The 19,704-nt window shown below is 39.3% G+C and overlaps 1 protein-coding gene across 4 annotated transcripts in view; it reads right to left on the bottom strand.

Moving 5' to 3' along the window:
* LOC134227888 (AP-1 complex subunit gamma-1-like) overlaps nucleotides 1–19,704 on the bottom strand; it is a 170,355-nt gene continuing 150,651 nt past the window's right edge. For all 4 annotated transcript variants that reach the window (XM_062709585.1, XM_062709584.1, XM_062709586.1 and 1 more), the window contains 10 exons: nucleotides 16,873–16,940; nucleotides 16,669–16,810; nucleotides 16,369–16,557; nucleotides 15,734–16,306; nucleotides 15,286–15,670; nucleotides 15,019–15,217; nucleotides 14,831–14,951; nucleotides 1,086–1,332; nucleotides 661–1,026; nucleotides 1–584 (listed from right to left, as the gene is read on the bottom strand). In XM_062709585.1, coding sequence (XP_062565569.1) covers nucleotides 366–584; nucleotides 661–1,026; nucleotides 1,086–1,332; nucleotides 14,831–14,951; nucleotides 15,019–15,217; nucleotides 15,286–15,670; nucleotides 15,734–16,306; nucleotides 16,369–16,557; nucleotides 16,669–16,810; nucleotides 16,873–16,940 — 2,509 coding nt within the window. In that variant the 3' untranslated portion in view covers nucleotides 1–365. The remainder of the gene's footprint in view (nucleotides 585–660; nucleotides 1,027–1,085; nucleotides 1,333–14,830; nucleotides 14,952–15,018; nucleotides 15,218–15,285; nucleotides 15,671–15,733; nucleotides 16,307–16,368; nucleotides 16,558–16,668; nucleotides 16,811–16,872; nucleotides 16,941–19,704) is intronic.

Raw genomic sequence — 19,704 nt, 5'->3', positions numbered from 1 at the left:
TCAATTTATTTATTAAAACTTTACTAAACTCACATTTATTTTTTTAACTGTTCAAATGGGGTAAAATTTTGCTATGCTATCAACTTTTCATTCTAAATTTCTATGATAAAATCTAACTTGAAATAACCTACGCGAATGAAGCAAACAAAACATGTGCACTAGTTTGATAGTCAGATTTGAGTTGATTGGTTCCGAAAAAGTCCATTCGATTTCCTCTTTTTAGATTGTGCCCTAGTTTTTCCACCTCTGTGGAATGATCAACGATTTATAGCTTATGATACTATTTTGCAGTTTGAGCAATCATGTTCCGATTAGTAGATTTGATCGTTTGGATGAGCCAACAGTTGTGTGGGCCGCAATGATTCTCAAATGAAAAGATCCGATGGAAATTCGTTAACGTCTGCTTGCTCCATGACGGAGTAGTTACCGATATCGTAGGAAAACCGGACTTTCATCCGAAGCGAGTTGCCAGCGCTAGGATTGGTTCGAACCACATTTATATCCTGAACTACGGATTCACCCGGTAGCATCACCGTACTCGATGGCACCATCATTTGGATCGAGAAGGCTTTCGGGACGGCGACCTACGGAGATAATAATGATGCACATTTAAATAAGTGTGATGGTAGTTGCCTATATTTTTCCCTTTGTTTGTTTTACCTGTAGCACAAACTTCTCGAGCATGTTGAGCGAATTGTTCGTCGTTTTGGCTGTAACGATCGCGTGGCCGCCTTCCTTTTTCACAATAAACCGTATGTCGATGTTGTCGTGGCTGTAAACCATGATCGTCGTAGCTGAATACTCCGTTGGACTGCTCAGCCTGCTGGTCAAGGGATTCACTGACGTCGTGAACGAACTGGGCTGGTCGCCACTTCCCAGACCGAGCAGATCCAAAATGTCCGTATTGTTTGCGGAAGGTCCGTTTTGTGTGAACTGTTGCAGTGGGCTGGACGTAGTTCCCGTATTACTGGTGGATGAACTGCTTCCGAAAGAATCTCCCAGTAAGTCAAGTAGGATGTCTTGGTTCTAAAAAGAAATAATGATGTGGCATTACAACTCTCAGCATTCAAAATTAAATCAATTACCGAAACTGTCTTGAGTGGAGTTGAACTTTCGCTGGGGGAGGAAGCCGATGTGGGTTCCGCGGATCCGGCAAAATCAGAATTGTACTCGGAGGTTGTAAGAGCGGAAATCTTTATGATGGGCATCTTTTCCAGCAGAGCCGCCCTCAGATGACTATGGCTGGTGAAAAGCTGATTAAATTCCACAGCCCTTTGTTGCAGATCGATGTTTAGATGTACCCGGAACGCGTTGATGATGTTTTGGATATAGCTGTAATTGGCAATGATGCAAAGAGGGGAAGGGTTAGTATAGAATAAATTTGTTAAGGAGGCGCATCAGGGAAGGGTGCCAGATTCTTCTTTTTTGTTGGCATTACATTCCTCACTTTGAGATTGCCAGCTCGCAGCTGAGTGGTGCTTTTGACCTAGGATTACGTCCTTCGGGAAGATAGGGGAGTTATTCTGCAGATTTAAATTTGAGACCGTTACGAAAAGTGGTCACGAAGTATGGGCTAATAACTCAGCCATCTTCCTACCGGAAAACTAAATCGACCACGTTTTAATCGATGGTAAATTCTTCTCCGACATCAATACCTCGTTGCAGTATGCCTGCGCTCAAAACTCTCGACGGTGTACAACATGCGTCGAAGTCGAACACCGCGGCGACAAGAAAATAGACTAGCCCAAGGATACGCGTAGCAGCTGGTAGTGGCACACCCAACGGAAGAGCAGCTAGGCGCAGCGTCTCTTGAAAATGGCTGGAGAGATATTCGATCTGCCATTGGTAGCACCGCAACCGCTGCACGGTGGCACGGTGCCCCCGGATCAGAGAAACGACTGGTATGACGGCGAATGTGAGCAGTTAGTGGAAGAGAAGAATGCAGATTGCTGAAAAACCACATGAGGCACGATATAAACGGGCGCCGGAACAGAGAAAACTCGATTTACCGGAGGAAAAAGCACCAACAAGAAGTTCTAGACCGTGAAGAGACGGAGCAACTGTACCGCGCTAATAACACACGAAAGTTCTATGCGAAGTAAGCTGGATTGTAGCAACTACCGCGCAATCACATTGCTGAACGCCCCCTACAAGATACTCCCCCAAATTTTATACCGTCGACTAGCACTAATGGCAAGGAAGTACGTGGGGCAGTACCAGGCAGGTTTTATGGATGAACGTTCCACCACGGACCACCAGGTGTTCGCCATTCGCCAAGTACTGCAGAAATGCCGCGAATACAACGTGCCCAGCATCATCTATTCATAGACTTCCAAGCCGCATATGATACAATCGATCGGGACCAGCTATGGCAGCTAATGCGTGAACACGGATTTCCGGATAAACTGACACACCAAGCATTACAATATTGCACATATATCAATCACAAATCGGCATGCTAAATGCTAATTGCATTAGATCAGTTTTAACGATGTAAAGTTGCATTTATTTATCAACTGTCAGACATTGATACTTTAAATCAGCAATACGAATGCAGCGATGCATTACTGATGCTTTATTTCAACATGTCAAAGTAATGAACCATTAATTCGGTCTTATAATTGCCCTTTTCCACTTTAAGTCAACTTTTAGGGCTGTGTTTTTTACAAGCATATATAGCTTCATGGTTACTTGGGGTTGGGGATTCAGGGGCATTCTCGAGTCCCTTTAAAATGCGCAGAGGGTTACGGCAAGGTGATGGTCTTTCGTGTCTGCTATTCAACATCGCTTTGGAAGGGGTAATACGAAGAGCAGGGATTAACACGAGTGGTACAATTTTCAATAAGTCCGTCCAGCCATTTGGCTTCGACGGCGACATAGATATTATGGCACGTACACACTTAATTTTTTTCGCCGAGATCTGAGCATTTTTTGTTTATTTTCCCGATGTTGACAACGATCCGACAGACACAAAAAGGCTCTGTAGACTGCGTGGTTGGCGACGTGTGGTCATGGACCGAGCCGAATGGACTTATTTACTTATAGACTCTTATATACCGCACAGGCCATTTCGGACACAGTCTGAATAAATAATAATAATAATCTTCCTATCGATTTTGGAGATTTTGGTATCAATCGATCGACGAATTCTTTAAGATTTTGCACAACAATTGGAAAATAATTGATTTGAAGCGCTAAACTTTAAAGAAATTGAATTTTACCAGGCATTGTTAAAAATCGGTAAACCAACCAATCTCGTACGCGCATCGCAAGCACAGACATCATAATCGTGCATCTTACGGCCTGGGCTGTAATCTTCAGTTCAATCAAGATTTAACGGAGAGCAAACACGAGGGCTGCACAGCGGCTGTTGAAAACTGAGGCCAATAGCATCAGTCCCAGCGAAAAGTAGCCGTCGTCTACAGGAGCAGTAAATGAAGAAAGGGTTGATTGCAAAAATGGCGTCGGTTGCGGTCCCGGGACATCAGTAGCGGTGCTGAAAATTTATTTTAAACTAACAGACCCGACGAACTTCGTTTCGCCTAAAATTGATTTATTTTCTGATTAGTTCTCGCGTTATGCAGAAATTCCAGTTTCATTTGTATGGGAGCCCCCCTTTCCAAAGCGGGGAGGAGTCTCGAACCATTTTAAAAACCTTCCCCGGCCCCTCCTCTGAATACAAATTTTTACGCCTATCGGTTCAGTAGTTTCCGAGTCAGAGTCGGTTCAGACAGACAGAAATTTATTTTTATGTAAGTATAGATAATGGCGTCTTCACAGAGAAAATCATCGAGTGGCCGTCGGACAGCAGCAGCAGTCAAGTGAAAATTTTACGCAAGGTTTGGACTATATAGGCCTGAATAAGAGAAACGCGGATGGGTATGTGCCGCCAATCGAACCGTCAAAAAACAGCAGCCAATCGAGCAGGAGACCTGTCATGCAGCCAACATCTTGGCTCAATAACTGAAAACGGCTTAATTCGATTTTATGCCATTTTTAAATAAACAAATTTCAATGCATTTTACATTAGTTTGCAATAATATACACAAGTCATTTATAGATTATGGAATGAAATCGCATTGTTTATTGGATTCTATTGTTATGTGATGTGGACACGTTAAATAGCGGATTGTGAGATTTTATCTACATAAACCATTTCTTCCTTTTCATGTGTTGCTCTTTGATGAAGAAGATTGCGTACGGGATTGGTTAGTTTACCGATTTTTAACAGTGCTTGGTAAAATTCATTTTTTCTAAAGTTTAGCGCTTCAAATTAAAAAATCTTGAAGAATTCGTCGATCGATTGATACCAAAATCTCCAAGTTAAGTGTTGGCAGAATCATATTTTCTGTCCGCGTTTCTCTTATCCAGGCCTCTATTTTAGACCAGGGATTGAACTTATCATTTCATTATCATTTAGTATTCAGCTAATAACTCATTCCAGAGGCGGAATTCCAAGAAGTGTTGTATCGCGGACTTCTAGCGCTGATTCCCCTCTACAACTTTGTCTGGGTACTTTGCTCTATGACTAATATTTACAGCGTGAATCGCTAGGAACACTCAATATACTAGAGGCCTGAATAAGAGAAACGCGGATAGAAAGTATGACTCTGCCAACACTGCATTCATTCTTCTTCATCAAAGAACAACACATGAAAAGGAAGAAATGGCTTATGTTGATAAAATCTGAAAATCCGCTGTTCAATGTGTCCACATCACTAAACAATAGCATTCAATAAACAATGCAATTTCATAATCTATAAATAACTTGCATATATTATTGCAAACTTATGTAAAATTTGTTTATCGAAAAATGGCATAAAATCGAATTTAGCCGTTTTCAGTATTTGAGCAAACATTTTGGCTGCTGTTTTTTGACGGTTCGATTGGCGGCACATACCTATCCGCGTTTCTCTTATTCAGGCCTCTAATCCAGCATCATGTTGCAGCCGTTGCAGCACCATGTTTTTGGCATCAGGCGAGTTGTTCGTGAATGACAGCCGTTTCACGGGGGTGCTGCAAACAATCTTTTTTCTATCGCGTTTTAGTGGCAAATCAACGAGTGGTTGACGTTGGTGATCTGTAGAAGCTTCCCTTCCAGCCTTCCAGTCTGTTGTTTTGGTGAGATCAAACCTTTTTCACTTTATATGAACTCCTTTTATAAGTCTCAGCTTTCAAGGTAAATTCTTTTGATTTTCCATGCGATAATATTTTCAATTTACACTTCACAAGTTTATTTTTATAGTTTATTGATGTGAATTTTTAGCTTGAAGTCACACAGAAAAAATATTGAGCTCTACCGTTTCTATCAGTCTTTTCGTTTTATCACACCAGAATTCACCAGTGTGTGGTAAAAACGAGACACTATTTTATAACATATAATTAAATGAACAAAACAATGGAATATTTTCTATTTCCCATCATTTTAAAATTTTATAAATGCTAGTCCTTTTTGTTTTGATAGTGTTTTTCAGCTTAAATACAAAAGTACCCGCTGCTGGTGAATACTCCATTGCACAGTGACGTCACGCACGACTTTTGACAGGTACTGGTCCTGTTGTTTACAGACGACTTTATTTTAATTTTGAGATACTTCTATCAATCTTTGGATTTTCTGATCGATAATTACCAATATTTCAATGCGGAATGTACGGAATGTCTTCAACATCGTGAAATATGCAGATTCAATTTGGATCAAAAAAATTCTAAGTCCGAAACGTAAACAACAGGACCAGTACCTGTCAAAATATTGAGGTTAGGTTTGCCGCGCGCAATGACCTATGAGTATCCATTTGCTTCCCATTAGGTCCTGATGGATTTGATGAGACGAAAAACCCGTTGCTATATTTAACTTCGTTCATGTACAGTTTATTACTTTTCGATCTTTCTTTCATACACCAATTGAATTATACATACAAAATTTATCAAGATTATTATTAAACCAAACTCTCCCCTATACTTTAAATTATACTTACGAATGCAAGCTTCTAACTTGCTTGTCCCTTCTAAAGCTATGTCCACGATGTTGAGTGAATTGAGAACAATAGCTTAATCTGATTATCTAGTTCTGCGTTATGTGTTCGGGAAAGTGAATTAAATTGTGCGCGATTGATTGTGTTTACATAAGCACGCAGAACGCGAACGTTCGCATCATCTGATTCTCTTTTGCTTAGTATGTACGGCCGGTAAGTTAATTAATTAGTTCGAGTTTGGTTGAGTTTTAGTAACCTCGATCAAAAACTACAATATAATTTTGACTTTTTAAGGTGTTACCAACCAGATTCATTGCTGATTGAATAGGTAATAATACGTAATCAAGGTTAGTAAATTTTATTTTATTTTATTATGTATTTCATTTTATTATATTTTATTTTATCTCGTTTCAGAGAGCGAGTAATGGCATTAGAGCCTGGGCACAAGGAAGAAACACCTGTGTCCCATCCCTGAAAATTGGATTAGCATGGAGAGACACTAATCTTCTTAGCAATGTCTCTCCCAACGTTACAGTTACATTTTCATATACCCCCTGAATATGGAACGGTTGGTACGGTTGACCCCGTTTCTTCCTTTGTGGTCGTACACTAATTACGTAAGCACTTGTGGGGGGAGGGGGTCGGCCATTTTTTTACGCTCCATATAAATAAAAATTGATTTGTATAAGAAAAATCTTACATGGGGGGAGAAAAACTCAGAAAAAATGCTTACGTCATTAGTGTACGGCCCCTTTCTAGAATTCAAAAACTCTGCGTTGATCATGTTATTCAATACTGAATAATCTGATTGCCGATGCATTTTGAATTATCTCCCAATTTCAAGCCTGCACTGCCCAAGCCTGATTTTATTAATAGCAATGCTGTACATGAGGCACGGGGACGTTTGGGTGTTTGGGGGTGTCGGGTTTTCTGTCGGGGTTGGGTGGGGGAAGTAGATCATGTAGCAACAAACAAACATGATCTACTTTTTTCACTCAATTCCGGCGGGGGGTTTGATACTCCTAGATACTTGAACGTCTTTGGGGCATGTTTTCAAGTTCAGTATTCAGAGGTCACATACAGTCGTAATTTATTTAGTAGGCAGAACGATCGGCCGGTCATCACATAATTTGTTCTGCTTTGTGCGGTTAGCAGAACGATTGCCCGATCATCGAAATGTTGTTCTGCTTTGTGCGAGTAGGTAAATTAATTAGAAAAGTGAAGATTCAGTTCGCGTCAGTAAGCAGAACGATCGGCCGGTCATCGAAAATGTTGTTCTGCTTTGTGCGGTTAGCAGAGAGATCGGCTGGTCATCGACAATTTTGTTCTGCCTAGTGCGGTCGGTAATTAAAATAATTAGTGCTCGTTCGATTATGTTTTGAATTGATCAAAATACACGCTATACACGGCATACCGTTTACCAAAACGAACCCTGCCACAATACCTACCCCATATATCCAACATCCCAGTGATTTCTCGTGGAAGTGCAGATGACTCGTCGGCTTCTATCAAAGCGAGTATCATGTCAACATTTTCCTACCCATTCCTTAATTGACCTGCATTCGGACACGGCCGGCGCTGGTATTGCTTATTTTTTGGTCACCAGTTCTTACACATTGAAGATGATGTTAGTCCCAAACTTCATCTGTTGGTTCTCTGTGTAATTACAGCTGACCTGGCAATAACGGAGTAGCAACCGTGGGCGGTCAATCATGCTCATGCATGCTCATGCTCATGCTCATGCTCATGCTCATGCTCAAATCAACGAGTGGTTGACGTTGGCTTTCTGCCGTCGCCAAACGACTATGTTTTGTCATTTGAAGTAAAGTAGTCTTGAATCAACTGTTTCTTGTATGAAATTATGGTTCTGAAAAGAACCAATTTATTGCGAGATAATTTTACTTTTTACAGTCAACAAAATTACTAAACTGATTAAATTGATAGATTGCAAAAGACTTGGTTGATCTGGCGGATAACGTGGGCTAAACTCGAGAACGTTTTGGAGAACCTTGAACATCTCGTACAGTCAAACCTCCATTAGTCCATTATCTATGACTCGATTGTGTTGTGACTCATAGAAGCAAAATATGCCATATTAACAAATATTTTCTGGGCTTCTGTGATCGTACTTTCAAACAGCTTTCAAAGGAATTTTTATTCTACATATTATACACATATTTCCATTAGTCGATGGTCCTCTCAATATTGAATCATTGAGGGTTGCCTGTATTCAAGAAATTTGGGTTCACATGATGATGCGCATATACTTTTTTATTTTATATATATGCCGTACGATGAGGACATCATAAAACGCTCGGTTGATCTGGTAGACAATGTGGACTATAGACACTATAGCTTGACTATAGGTTTCATAGACGAGCTGAGACGAAGGCGAGTGTAGCCAAACGAACTGTCAGTTAGTGTAGCCAAACGAACATGACGTCACTACAGTGTTGACCCGATTTTGTCACTCCCCGATTTTGTCTACCCCCGATTTTATCACGTTTTCGACCCGATTTTATCACGTCCCGATTTTATCACGTTTTCGACCCGATTTTGTCACCCCAAAAAATTTTGTCATTCTTTTTATTTTCGTAAATAATAGGGTATTTGTTCCTATATCAATAACAATAAGGCAATGCGCATATAAAATGCATTAATTTCCCACCCAATAATTAAGAAACATGAGAATAATTATGCTCGGCTCACGTAATTTTTAATTGAAAACAATTTGGTAACTTCAAAAATGAAATTATTATCACATTTTAGAAGTATTTAGCTGAAAAACATCATCACCGCCATGCACCTATTTCAATAACATTCAAGAATAGTTAATCCTATGCCTGTACCTATATCAATAATACTACTTCCAACATAAAATACGCACACTATTACTTGTGTGTATACGTAACGATATGATTGCAGTGATGCCGAATTCTACAATGTTTTGTATTTGAGTTGAAATATAATTACGAAATTGCAGTTTTTGTTGTAGTTTTTCAACTTATCAGTTAAATTTTATGTTTGTCATAGATTATCTTTTCGATATACCTTATTTTACAAACATAAGAGTTGAATTTCACAGTAAAAGTTTATTCAAGCATTCTTGAAATAAACACCTAGATCGGCAACCCTTGAGAGTACTGCAAGGCATGTAAACAGTTTGGAATACGGGCAAGGATAATTTAGACGTTGTTCGAAATAAACCTATATCAAACTATAGGAAATCGCGTTGGTTTTTCAAATAAAATTATATGTATAGTGAAAATGTGATGTGCTTTATGTGTTGTGAAGTGAATTTCGAAAGGATAGACTTGTGTTAGCTTGAAATTGAGTGGAAAACAACGGCATGAAAACGGATGAATCTGCTAGTAGCAATCGAGCAGTGCATCAAACCAACAGTTCAGAGGTAGGAAAATAAAAATAAAAGTGCATAATAATTTTATCTTTTAATAATTCGATCCTTGTGCATTAAAACATTACTTTAAGAAAATCTTGAATAATATTCGAAACATTCAAGAATGTGTTCCATCCATTATTGTGTACATACGATGTGAGAAATTGTAATTAAATTGATTTTTTATTTGGTTAATCGACGGTTGAGATTAATATACGGGCTGTTATTAATATGGGAACAGATACCCTACCACAAACAACATAGATTTTCATGACATTACTTTCACCGCCTGTAGTTCATTGCGAACGACTTCTGAGTACCTGGGAAATATTCTGTAAGCAATTTCGACAAGAAATAACGGGTATCGATCACGCATTTGGCCTTTCCAAGGCATAAAATGATTCATATTTGTGGAATGAGTTAAAAAAATGGAAATATATTTTTTTCCAATTTTGTCACATACCCTGTTTTATCACCCCAAAATTCACCAGGGGGGTGATAAAATCGGGACATTACTGTATTGCAACCCAAGCAACGCAGCGTGTGACGTCAAATTCGCGTGGTACACTGTAAAAAGTGGAGAAACACACATAATCGAAATAACCCAACCGTGCCTGCGCTCGTTAATGGAACCTATAGTGTCTATAATGTGGACTGAACTCGAGAACGTTTTGGAGAACTTTGAACAGGCTGACCAGATCATTTAGGTGAAAAAAGGGGTCAGACGCGCTTGCAAAACGGGACATCTCAATAAACCTTATGATTAAATTTAAAAGTTGCGGAAATTTTAAAATTTAGGAGCTTAATTTTCATTTTCCGTTTAAGGAATCAGAAATATTTTAAAGTCATTTATAACCATAACTTTCTATTGAATTAAGTTAGTTGTGGAAAAATACGCAACTACAAATATTTACTCTTCAAAGGAACGCTGATAACACACAAAGGAACAGAAAATTATGCAATTTTCAATATTTAAAATAAAGTGGAATTTTGAAATTTTACTTTGATCTACTCTTAGACATGCATTGAGCATTTTATTTTTTGACCAATATCAAAACTTTTCCAATTCTGAACAATTGAAAATAACATACGATAGTCAAAGTACTCTGCCTAAGGTTTTGCGAAAATCTCTTTATAAAGAATCCAAACAAGAAAATGTAATTTTAATTATTTCCATGAATATTGTTGGCGCATGAGAACGAATGCAGGGTTGTTCCGACTACGCAGATTTCGCGATTTCCGCGATTTTGGCGCGGATTTACATACATAACGATTTAAGCACTTCGCGCGGATTTAGTTTAAGGTGAAAATTTAATAAATAAAATGCTAGATCTTAGGATTCTCTGGACGTTTATTTGAAAATTAGTTTTATGGTCTCTCTAGATGGGCTTCATTTTCGTTAGCGTTTTGACCCAAATCCCGAACATGACTCATATTCCGAACACGAAAAATCACGAAACCTCCTAAGAAATTTTGAAGAATTTAACATTTACATTTTCATTTACAGACATTTACTACAGCCTAAAGAGGATTTCTGCAGCATTTAAAATCCGTTAAATTATAAAAAAAATGGGGGAATTTCTGCGTAAATTCTTGAAGCGCTGACCGCAGCAATTACTGTAAAAAAGGTTGCAGTAATGTTGCCTTGAATTTACGAAAGAATTCTTGGAATGTTGTTCACTGGCATTCACCAAAGGAAGTCTTCAGAAATTTCCAATCCACAGGAATTAATGAAGGAAACTCCGAATGTATTTCCGGAAGTTTTTTTTCCCAGATTCCCGCAAGAATTCACGTTGCAATTTTCTCAAACATTTTGTTAGCGGTAATCACAGAAATATCTGTAAAAAAAACCTTACAAATTGCGCCTAGAATTTGACGAAAAATTTCCAAACCGTTTTCCACAGGAAAATTATGAAAGAATGTCCGCATGTAGGGTAAATGATGTATCTTGGACAAGCGCAGGTCATTCATTAGAATAAATATCGAGATTGAATAGTATAAATCAATTAAAAACCACTAGGTTCATCCAAATACATAACCCATGATTAGTCTTGTGTCTCCATTGCCCAATTTTTGAGTAAATTACGTTTACTAGGTGTAAACTGCGATATACTGCGAACTGAAATATTTTCTTTTTGGACATCAAATATATAATTTCGACATGGAAAATGAATATATTTTGGACAGAGTCATTTTCTCCTTATTTAAAAATGGCCGCCTACAGATCTCAATGGTATGACTTACCTACACGTATCCACATTCATTTAAATGCATTTATTTGCTTAACTGACATAGTATTTAACCAGAAATTAACATTGTTTCGCAATCTTATCGATATCATTGAAAACAGCCTGAAAGTTGGCAATTAATGGTTCATCCATGTACTGTGCATGGGGTGACCAATAAATGTCTGATGCATAAAAACATAACTTCATTTTGGTCACTCCTTTTTCATCCGTCTCAAGTTCATGTTAAGCGATTGGAATATGTTAGTATCTGAATTACAATTAAACTTTGGCCGCAGGACCTCAAGATTGCCGTTTGGACCAATTTAAACGTGTTTCAGGTGCATGTTACGAAGAGTCCTATAATGCATGTTCTCCTGCATACTGGCGTCCAGCAGGCACTTTGGTAGAAAGCTTTACATTTTAGATAATTTTAAAGATAAATAATAGTTGATTTGTGAATTCTCATCAGGAGCCGCTAGAGTTGAGGTAAAAGTATGCAATGATCATACTTTCGATAAAAAATTTCCTACACATTATCTAAAATTGATCGAAGAAGCTCAGGCTTGTCCAAAATATGTACATGTCCAAAATATATCATTTACCCTAGTCTCTAAAGATTTTCGCAGGTTGTATTTGAATAATTTACTTGAATATTCAACAAATTCTTATATTCAATTTATAACAAAATTCCAGAATGAATTTCCGCATAAGTTTCCTGGGGATGAATTTCGACAGATATTGTCGGGAATATTCGAAGCTCTACGCAATTTAATTATTACAACAAAGTTGTATAATTTATTACTTCATAAGAAATTGCCGTTTTCGGCAGATTTTTCGTTATTCGCCAAGTTTATCTATTCATCAATTATGTGCAATTATGTCTTTGTGCCAAATTCCACTGACAATAACGGAACAAAAAATGGCAAAATCATCATCTCATTTAAAAAGCAGTGCGCATTGAAATAGTTTAGTTTAGGCTGTTTAGTTCTTGTTTTCTTAGCTTCAGTATTTCTAGTGGTGAGATTGTGGAAACCAAAATTGATATTTCACGTGTATTTAAAATTTAGTTCTGGGTCGCTCGGAAATGGCGCGGATTTGATTTTAGTCAGCGCGGAAAATATTTTGGGATCTCCGTAACAACCCTGCAAATGTCAAATCTTATCTATTCACGTTCTTTTTTGATCGACATTGGTTTAAATGATGCATAAAGTAGAATAACTTTTCGGCAATATTGTCTATTGATTTTGTTACCCTGACAAAACAAAAATCACCTTCCTACTTCGAACGACTAAAAAAACTAATTGAAAATGAACATTAATTGCCTAAAGTAATGAATTTGTTTGAATAATATTTTGGAGCTCTTTGGAAGAATCAATAAAAAAACGGGACAAATTGAGGATTTTTTAGATTACGACGGGACAGCACAATAAGGTCTAAAAAACGGGACTGTCCCGTTAAATACCGTGGTCAGCCTAACCTTGAGCATCTCGTATTCCTGGGATTTTTTTGTCTTTGTTAGGGAGACTTTTAGCCCGAGGCTGGCTCGTCTCCGATTCCTGGAAATTGATCACTGGCTTGACGTTCAGGGTGATTTAACTTGATTGAGTGTTCAAAATTATCAAACAATGCGGTATAGGATTCAAATATTTTAGATTCATTTGCATGCTCAAAGAAACGAAAGCTTCCCAAGGTTGCGGATATCTGGGTCTTCTATCCATTTGGCCTCCGATGTTTTACTGTAAAGCCAACATCCTGATTAGACTGGCCCAGGAAACAAAAAGTTGTCTAATTCCACGGGGTATTGTATGTATTGTGTCTTTGGGTGAGAAAATCAATCTCTGAAAATTTCAGCTCAATCGCTTGTTGCATAAGCTGGCGCATTTGATTTGAAGTTTGTATGGGGATTTCAGCCAAAATGTATAGGAAAATACACCTCCGTCACTCATTCGATCTGGAAATTGGTTCTGATTGCTCGATTGACCTCAGAATTGCAAAAACAGCAGTTGGTATGCTACAGAACAATTTCACAGAACATTGTATGATGATTAAATGAACTTTTATATAGGTTTCGGCTGATGCGATTCGATCAAAAAATCCAAAAATACACAAATCAGCCGAAAACTATATAAAAGTTCATTTAATCATCATGCAATGTTCTGTGAAATTGTTAAGACGAGCTCGGTGGTCTAGTGGCTACCGCTTCTGCCTTATAAGCAGGAGGTCGTGGGTTCAATTCCAGGCTCGTCCCTTTCCTACTTTGTATTTCTATCTTAGTTCTTTCTGTGTTTCACGTTCTACCAGAACGATTCCTACTGTTAAACCTTCAACACTAACAATCCAAAAACCTCCCGTGGCACCTATGAGAGGTCGTAGAGTTCTCTGCATCTTTCTTAAGTAGGTGTCCAACTAACCATCCTTCCCCTTCCTCAGCATTCGCAAGGACGTGGCCAGGACAGATCTCGACTATTGGAGAGTGCATTGCTTTCATCTAAGAGATAGCGATTAGTCCCAAATCAATATCTGTGGTAACGGATGAAAGTGTTGCTACTTTCATACGATAGTCTTGGCTTGTACCACCTACGAATTTGTGTGAATTGCTCAATGCTAATGCTAATGCTAATGCAATGTTCTGTGAAATTGTTCTGTAGCATACCAACTGCCGTTTTTGCAATTCTGAGGTCAATCGAGCAATCAGAACCAATTTCCAGATCGAATGAGTGACGGAGGTATATTTTCCTATACATTTTGGCTGAAATCCCCATACAAACTTCAAATCAAATGCGCCAGCTTATGCAACAAGCGATTGAGCTGAAATTTTCAGAGATTGATTTTCTCACCCAAAGACACAATTCTGGGGGGTGCCCCGTGGAATTCGACAACATTTTTTTCTCCCCATACTAATCTGGGCCAGTCTAATCCTGATGAACAATTTTTCTGAAGAAAGAGGGTACCTATAGCTCTTTTCTGTGATTTTACACAGCCAATCTAAAACGCTGGTCATGTATGACCCATCCGTCCCAAAAGGGGTTAAGAAGAAAATACTGTGAATCGTATAAAATACGACAGACTTCAGTGGTCTGATAACTGCGTATGTCAGAAACAAGAATAGCGAAAACAATTTCAGAGAATCGGATAAAGGCCGGCGGTTTCGTGGAAGTCCACGAATTCGCTGGCTGTACGTGGTGGAATTACACACACCACATGGTCCACATGACAAGATCATAAATACTTACGCAGTACAGTGCTCCATGCGGACGCTTATTTTCGCCAGTGACACCAGGATGTACTGCTTGGTCGTGATTGAAAGCTGAGGAGCCCACAGAAGTTGTCTGTAGTGATCAATGAGCTCATTTTCTGTAAAGTTTCGAAACGGCATTTGTATACGATTGGTTTAAATTAGACCAGACCAGATTAGCATTACCATCAAAGCTTCCAGCTTCACCATATTCGCCCAGAGTCCACACGGCAACTTGAACTAGCGGTTGCCGATTTTCCAATTGATTCATGTTGGTGATGGATTTCCACATCTTTCCGCTTATATAACTTTGTTCTTCTGCGGGGCTGTTGGAAATAAGCTGAATTGTGGACGCTATCACGTCGTCTCGAATATTGTTACCAGACTAAAAGCATTCAGATTTTTATAACTATCTGTTGAATTAAGTGTAATCAAACTCGAAATTCCACTTACAATGGTTAACACCTTAAGTAAAACGTCCAGATGCCAATGGATGGAGGGTGAATACATCTCTGCCGCCAGGACAATTCTGCTGCTGCAGATACCCTTCATCTCCGCGTCGGCCGTTTCCAGATATTTGAGCAGTTCCCGCACAATTGTTTCAATGTTCTGCGAGTTGACCAGAGTGAACGAGAGTTCCATGGCGCATTTCTGTATCGAACTGTCCGAATCGGTAAGGCACTCGAGGATCGTGATGCGATGTCGCTGCACTGCGGTCATGTCTCGCTGAACAGTTCGGACCAGCGTCAGCAGTCCCACATACCGAATGTTCTTATCGCTGTTGAGCAGAAATCGTCCCAAGATGTTGACGGCTAGCACACGGAGGCTGTTCTCGGACCTGGCGAATAAAAATATGATTGCCTAGAAATACGGTGAAACTAGGATTTAAACGCAAACTCACTCAACATTCATGATCGTTAGTACGGTTTCATAGAGGATCGCGTTCCCTGCATTTTTGTTTGTCTCCGTGTTGGTCGCCACTTGCGCCAACACATCGTTCATAATCTCCGACTGGTCAGGATCACCATGACCCAAAATCCTCAACAGCCGGAGGATCTTCACCTGTAGAAAAGGATCACTCACCCCGTTTACAACGTGTTCTGGTGAGTAACCGCTCACGATGAGTGTTTTCAACGTCCGCACCAGTGTGGGAATTATCGATTTGAAGTAGCTGAGCACCACTGGACTCTGTTCGCACATCTCCGTTACAAAAGTGATTGTCGATACAAGGATTCCGTGATTCTTATCGTTTAAAAAGTGTGAGCACTTGGGTATATACTCCTCCATTAGTTCAGGCACTCGGCGGACCATCCGAAAGGCACACAGGATTGCTTTCTTGCGAAGAAATGCATTGGAGGATGCTATCAGTCGTTCTATCTCGTGTGACAAATCCCGGGCCATCTCGGGCGAGGCAATTGCTGCCAGAGTACAGAGGGCCGTCCCCACGATGAACTGCGTCGAACTGTTGAGGTCACTGCAAATAATAGATCTCTAATGATTGGTTTTACTACTTACATATTTCAATGGTTTACTCACTTTTTTAAACAGTTGGTGAGAAGAACGTGAACGTCCTGCCGCTCGTCCAATAGCAACATTGCTCCGAGGTAGCCTATCCGTTTGTCAGTGAACTTTGAGCTAGCCGCCAGCTTCAGGGTTTCCATCTGTCCAAAGTGGGCCGGGTAGCCTAGCATGTGAATGTAGAGCAATTTGGCCATGTTGCGGCATCTAGATTGGTTTATTGTTTTGAACATCCATGAGTCCATCGAAACTAACACCGGGGGTGCTATGTGGTTCTAACTCTACACTAAGTGTTCTAAGGGCAAGGGGTCTACTTACTTCCAGATGCAGTCCGTTTCGCGGAAGGTACTTCGGATGTAGGCACATTCTGTGTTGACAACGGCTCGCTCCTCGGCGGCTGTCCGGGCTGCTCGAATCTGTCGGATCAGTTCCCGGAGGCGAGTCGGTGAAGGCTTTCTTACTATAAGGGGTTGAAGACATGCTATAGTAATGTGAACCAGAAGTTGATGACAAGAGACTCACAGATATTAGTTTCTATCGTTTCATTTATCACTTGTTTTATGTTGTTGATTGTGAGGCCAGGACTGTATCTGAAAAGTAGACGAGAAATGGAAACCTATCAATTATGAATGTAGGTGGAAATTATTATTTAAAAAATAGAGTGGCTTTGATTTTATATTAAGTTGTGCAATATACTGAGCCGCCAAAAATGAGTAACTTGTGGGAACACTCATTGTCTGGACCAGATTTCGTATCCAGTTCATTACCAATATTTTACAGAGGGTGTAGATGGTGAAGTACAACCGTTATTATTATTATTTTATCAAAGCGCTTTATCTGCTGATTGCAGTCAAATTTTGCCCGCCTTGCCGAACCTGCTGCTTGATACCAAGTAAAAACAGACAAACGGAGGCAGTGCTCGCTGGAAAATATTTTACAACGGTCCTGGATGCTTGGTCGCTGGCATGGTAGACACATAAAGGAGGGGCCGGGCAGACCACATTTTCACTCGAGCAAAGCCTCTTCTGTCTCGGTTCATTGGAGGCACGGATAGCAGCCACAACCAAAACTTTTGGCTACCCGGCGTAGTAAATTCTTTTGACTTATAAAATAGAAATTACTCCCCCATTTGCGTTTGACTTGCTCGAAACTCCGTGTCGAAATTGAGTGGTTTGGTTGATATTTTTCTCAATCTACCCTGTTGATGGTGTTGGAAGAAACAGTGGGAAAATATTCTTACATTAACGGAAATTACACGTTGATTAATAAGTTTTGAGAGCGTTGGAGCGTACGGGAACAGAAGCTGAGAACGTTGAAAATGATTTAACAAAATTTCAAGACACTGCATGTATAATGCTTCCAGTAAGAATTTCGTTCTTTGCAGGAAGTACCACACTAGATAACGGACCAGCATGCACCATCCATTGGCACTACCGAAAAAAAATCTTACGAAAAGTTTTACAGCTGAGGTGGGAATCGAACCCACACTCCGCATCACAATGCGATTGAATGCCTTATGACACGACCATGAAGCCCATTATGGGAAATAAGAAGCAATTAAGCCATACCAGAATGATCATTAGTGAATAACAAATTTTAAAGTTAATGAAGAATTCTTTTAAAGTAGAATATCTACCAACTACAGTCTACAATAAAAGGCATTTACAGCGAGAGACACTTGATTGAAAAATCCCACCAATTTTCTGGAATGCTGAATAGAAGCACCGTTCGTAGCTTCCAAAATTTCTTTCAAATATGATGTTGTTTCGACTTTTTTGAAGCCACGATACTAGCAAATGTCTTGCTGATGTCTATTTATAGAGATTCGTGAATCCGAATATTGTTCTTCTTATTGGCATTACATCCCCACACTGGGACAGAGCCGCCTCGCAGCTTAGTGTTCACTTAAGCACTTCCACAGTTAAACTGCGAGGTTTCTATTTTTGCATTCGTATATCATGAGGCTAACACGATGATACATTTACATTTACAGGGAAGTCGAGACAATTTCCAATCCGAAAAATGCTAAGGCCGGTACCGGGAATCGAAACCAGCCACCCTCAGCAAGGTTTTGCTTTGTAGCCGCGCGTCTTACCGCACGGCTAAGGAGGGAAAAACCGAATGTTAGCCAGTGACAAATATCCCTCTTCTCATCACTCATCAGATCACTTAAAAACAAAATATTGATAGCAGTCCTGAGTTCTGAAGGGTCCATATACTCTCCGATTAGTTTCATGAATGGTGGCAATGTTTTTATGGTAAATAGAGAACAGATAACGTAACGAAGGGGTCGAGGGGAGGACAATTTAGAATCAATCATATTAAATATGATTGATTCTAAATTTTCCTCCCCTCGACCCCTGATCTGATGAGTTATGAGAAGAGGGATATTTATCACTGCCTAACATTCGGTTTTTCCCTCTTTAGCCATGCGGTAAGACGCGCAGCTACAAAGGAAACCTTGCTGAGGGTGATGTTAATATAAATATTTCCCTTATAATTTTTGTAAGCATCTGTATTCCTAACATAGAAATGGTTAAAACAGTTCAATCAAAGTTAATAGCCTATATTCCGGGGATAAAACCATCCGACTTGAACATTAATTTTACTATGTTCTGAAAACTCATAAGTGAATATTGTAGTGGACGACATTCGGTATCCGCTTTCGGTAAAAAAGCAAAACCCTTTAATGGGAACTCAGAGAGAAACGTTTGGATTATATGTTATGAGTTCAGCTCAGAGTTTTGAAATCATGTATGGAATATGGTAATAAATCAGTTGTATTGAGACACCCGACTAACACGGTCTTCCTTTTAGTTATTCGTGAATTCAGAAATCCCGCTAAAGTCTACGATAAAATAGTGGCGACGAGGTGAAATTCATCTTGACTGCGACCAATTTTTTTTTTCACGACCACCGGTAATTTTATATTCACTTTTGGCGTGATTTGGTGCGGTGTAAGTTATTTTTTTTTAGAAGTGAAAAAGTCGCAGTTTGTGGAATTGCTTTTAAATTCAACTCTACGTACTATAGCAGTACTTTTGAGTGTTTTTATTAATGTGGTTCCATTTTTCATTTGATGGTATAGCGTGGCTTTTTTTTTATAACAAATGGCCTTTTAATCAGTGGAATGAAGTTTTGTTCTTTTGTTCTGTACTATTCATCATAAATAATTGTGATAAAGGATTTTTTTTGTTATCCTCCATTTTAAATCATATTCTTTTATTGTAACCGAATTTCTTTTCGTCCACAGCACACATCGGTCGAAAACTGTTGTTATCAGCTGTGGCAGTGGTAAGGGAAGACCCATAAAGTACGTCACGCAAAAATGGGGGATTTTGAACCCCCTTGGTC

The sequence above is a fragment of the Armigeres subalbatus genome, chromosome 3, assembly GCF_024139115.2.
Source record: "Armigeres subalbatus isolate Guangzhou_Male chromosome 3, GZ_Asu_2, whole genome shotgun sequence".
NCBI classification, from domain to species: Eukaryota; Metazoa; Arthropoda; class Insecta; order Diptera; family Culicidae; genus Armigeres; species Armigeres subalbatus.
Note: the sequence above shows the minus strand (reverse complement) of the source record. Positions and strands in the feature narration are given on the sequence as shown.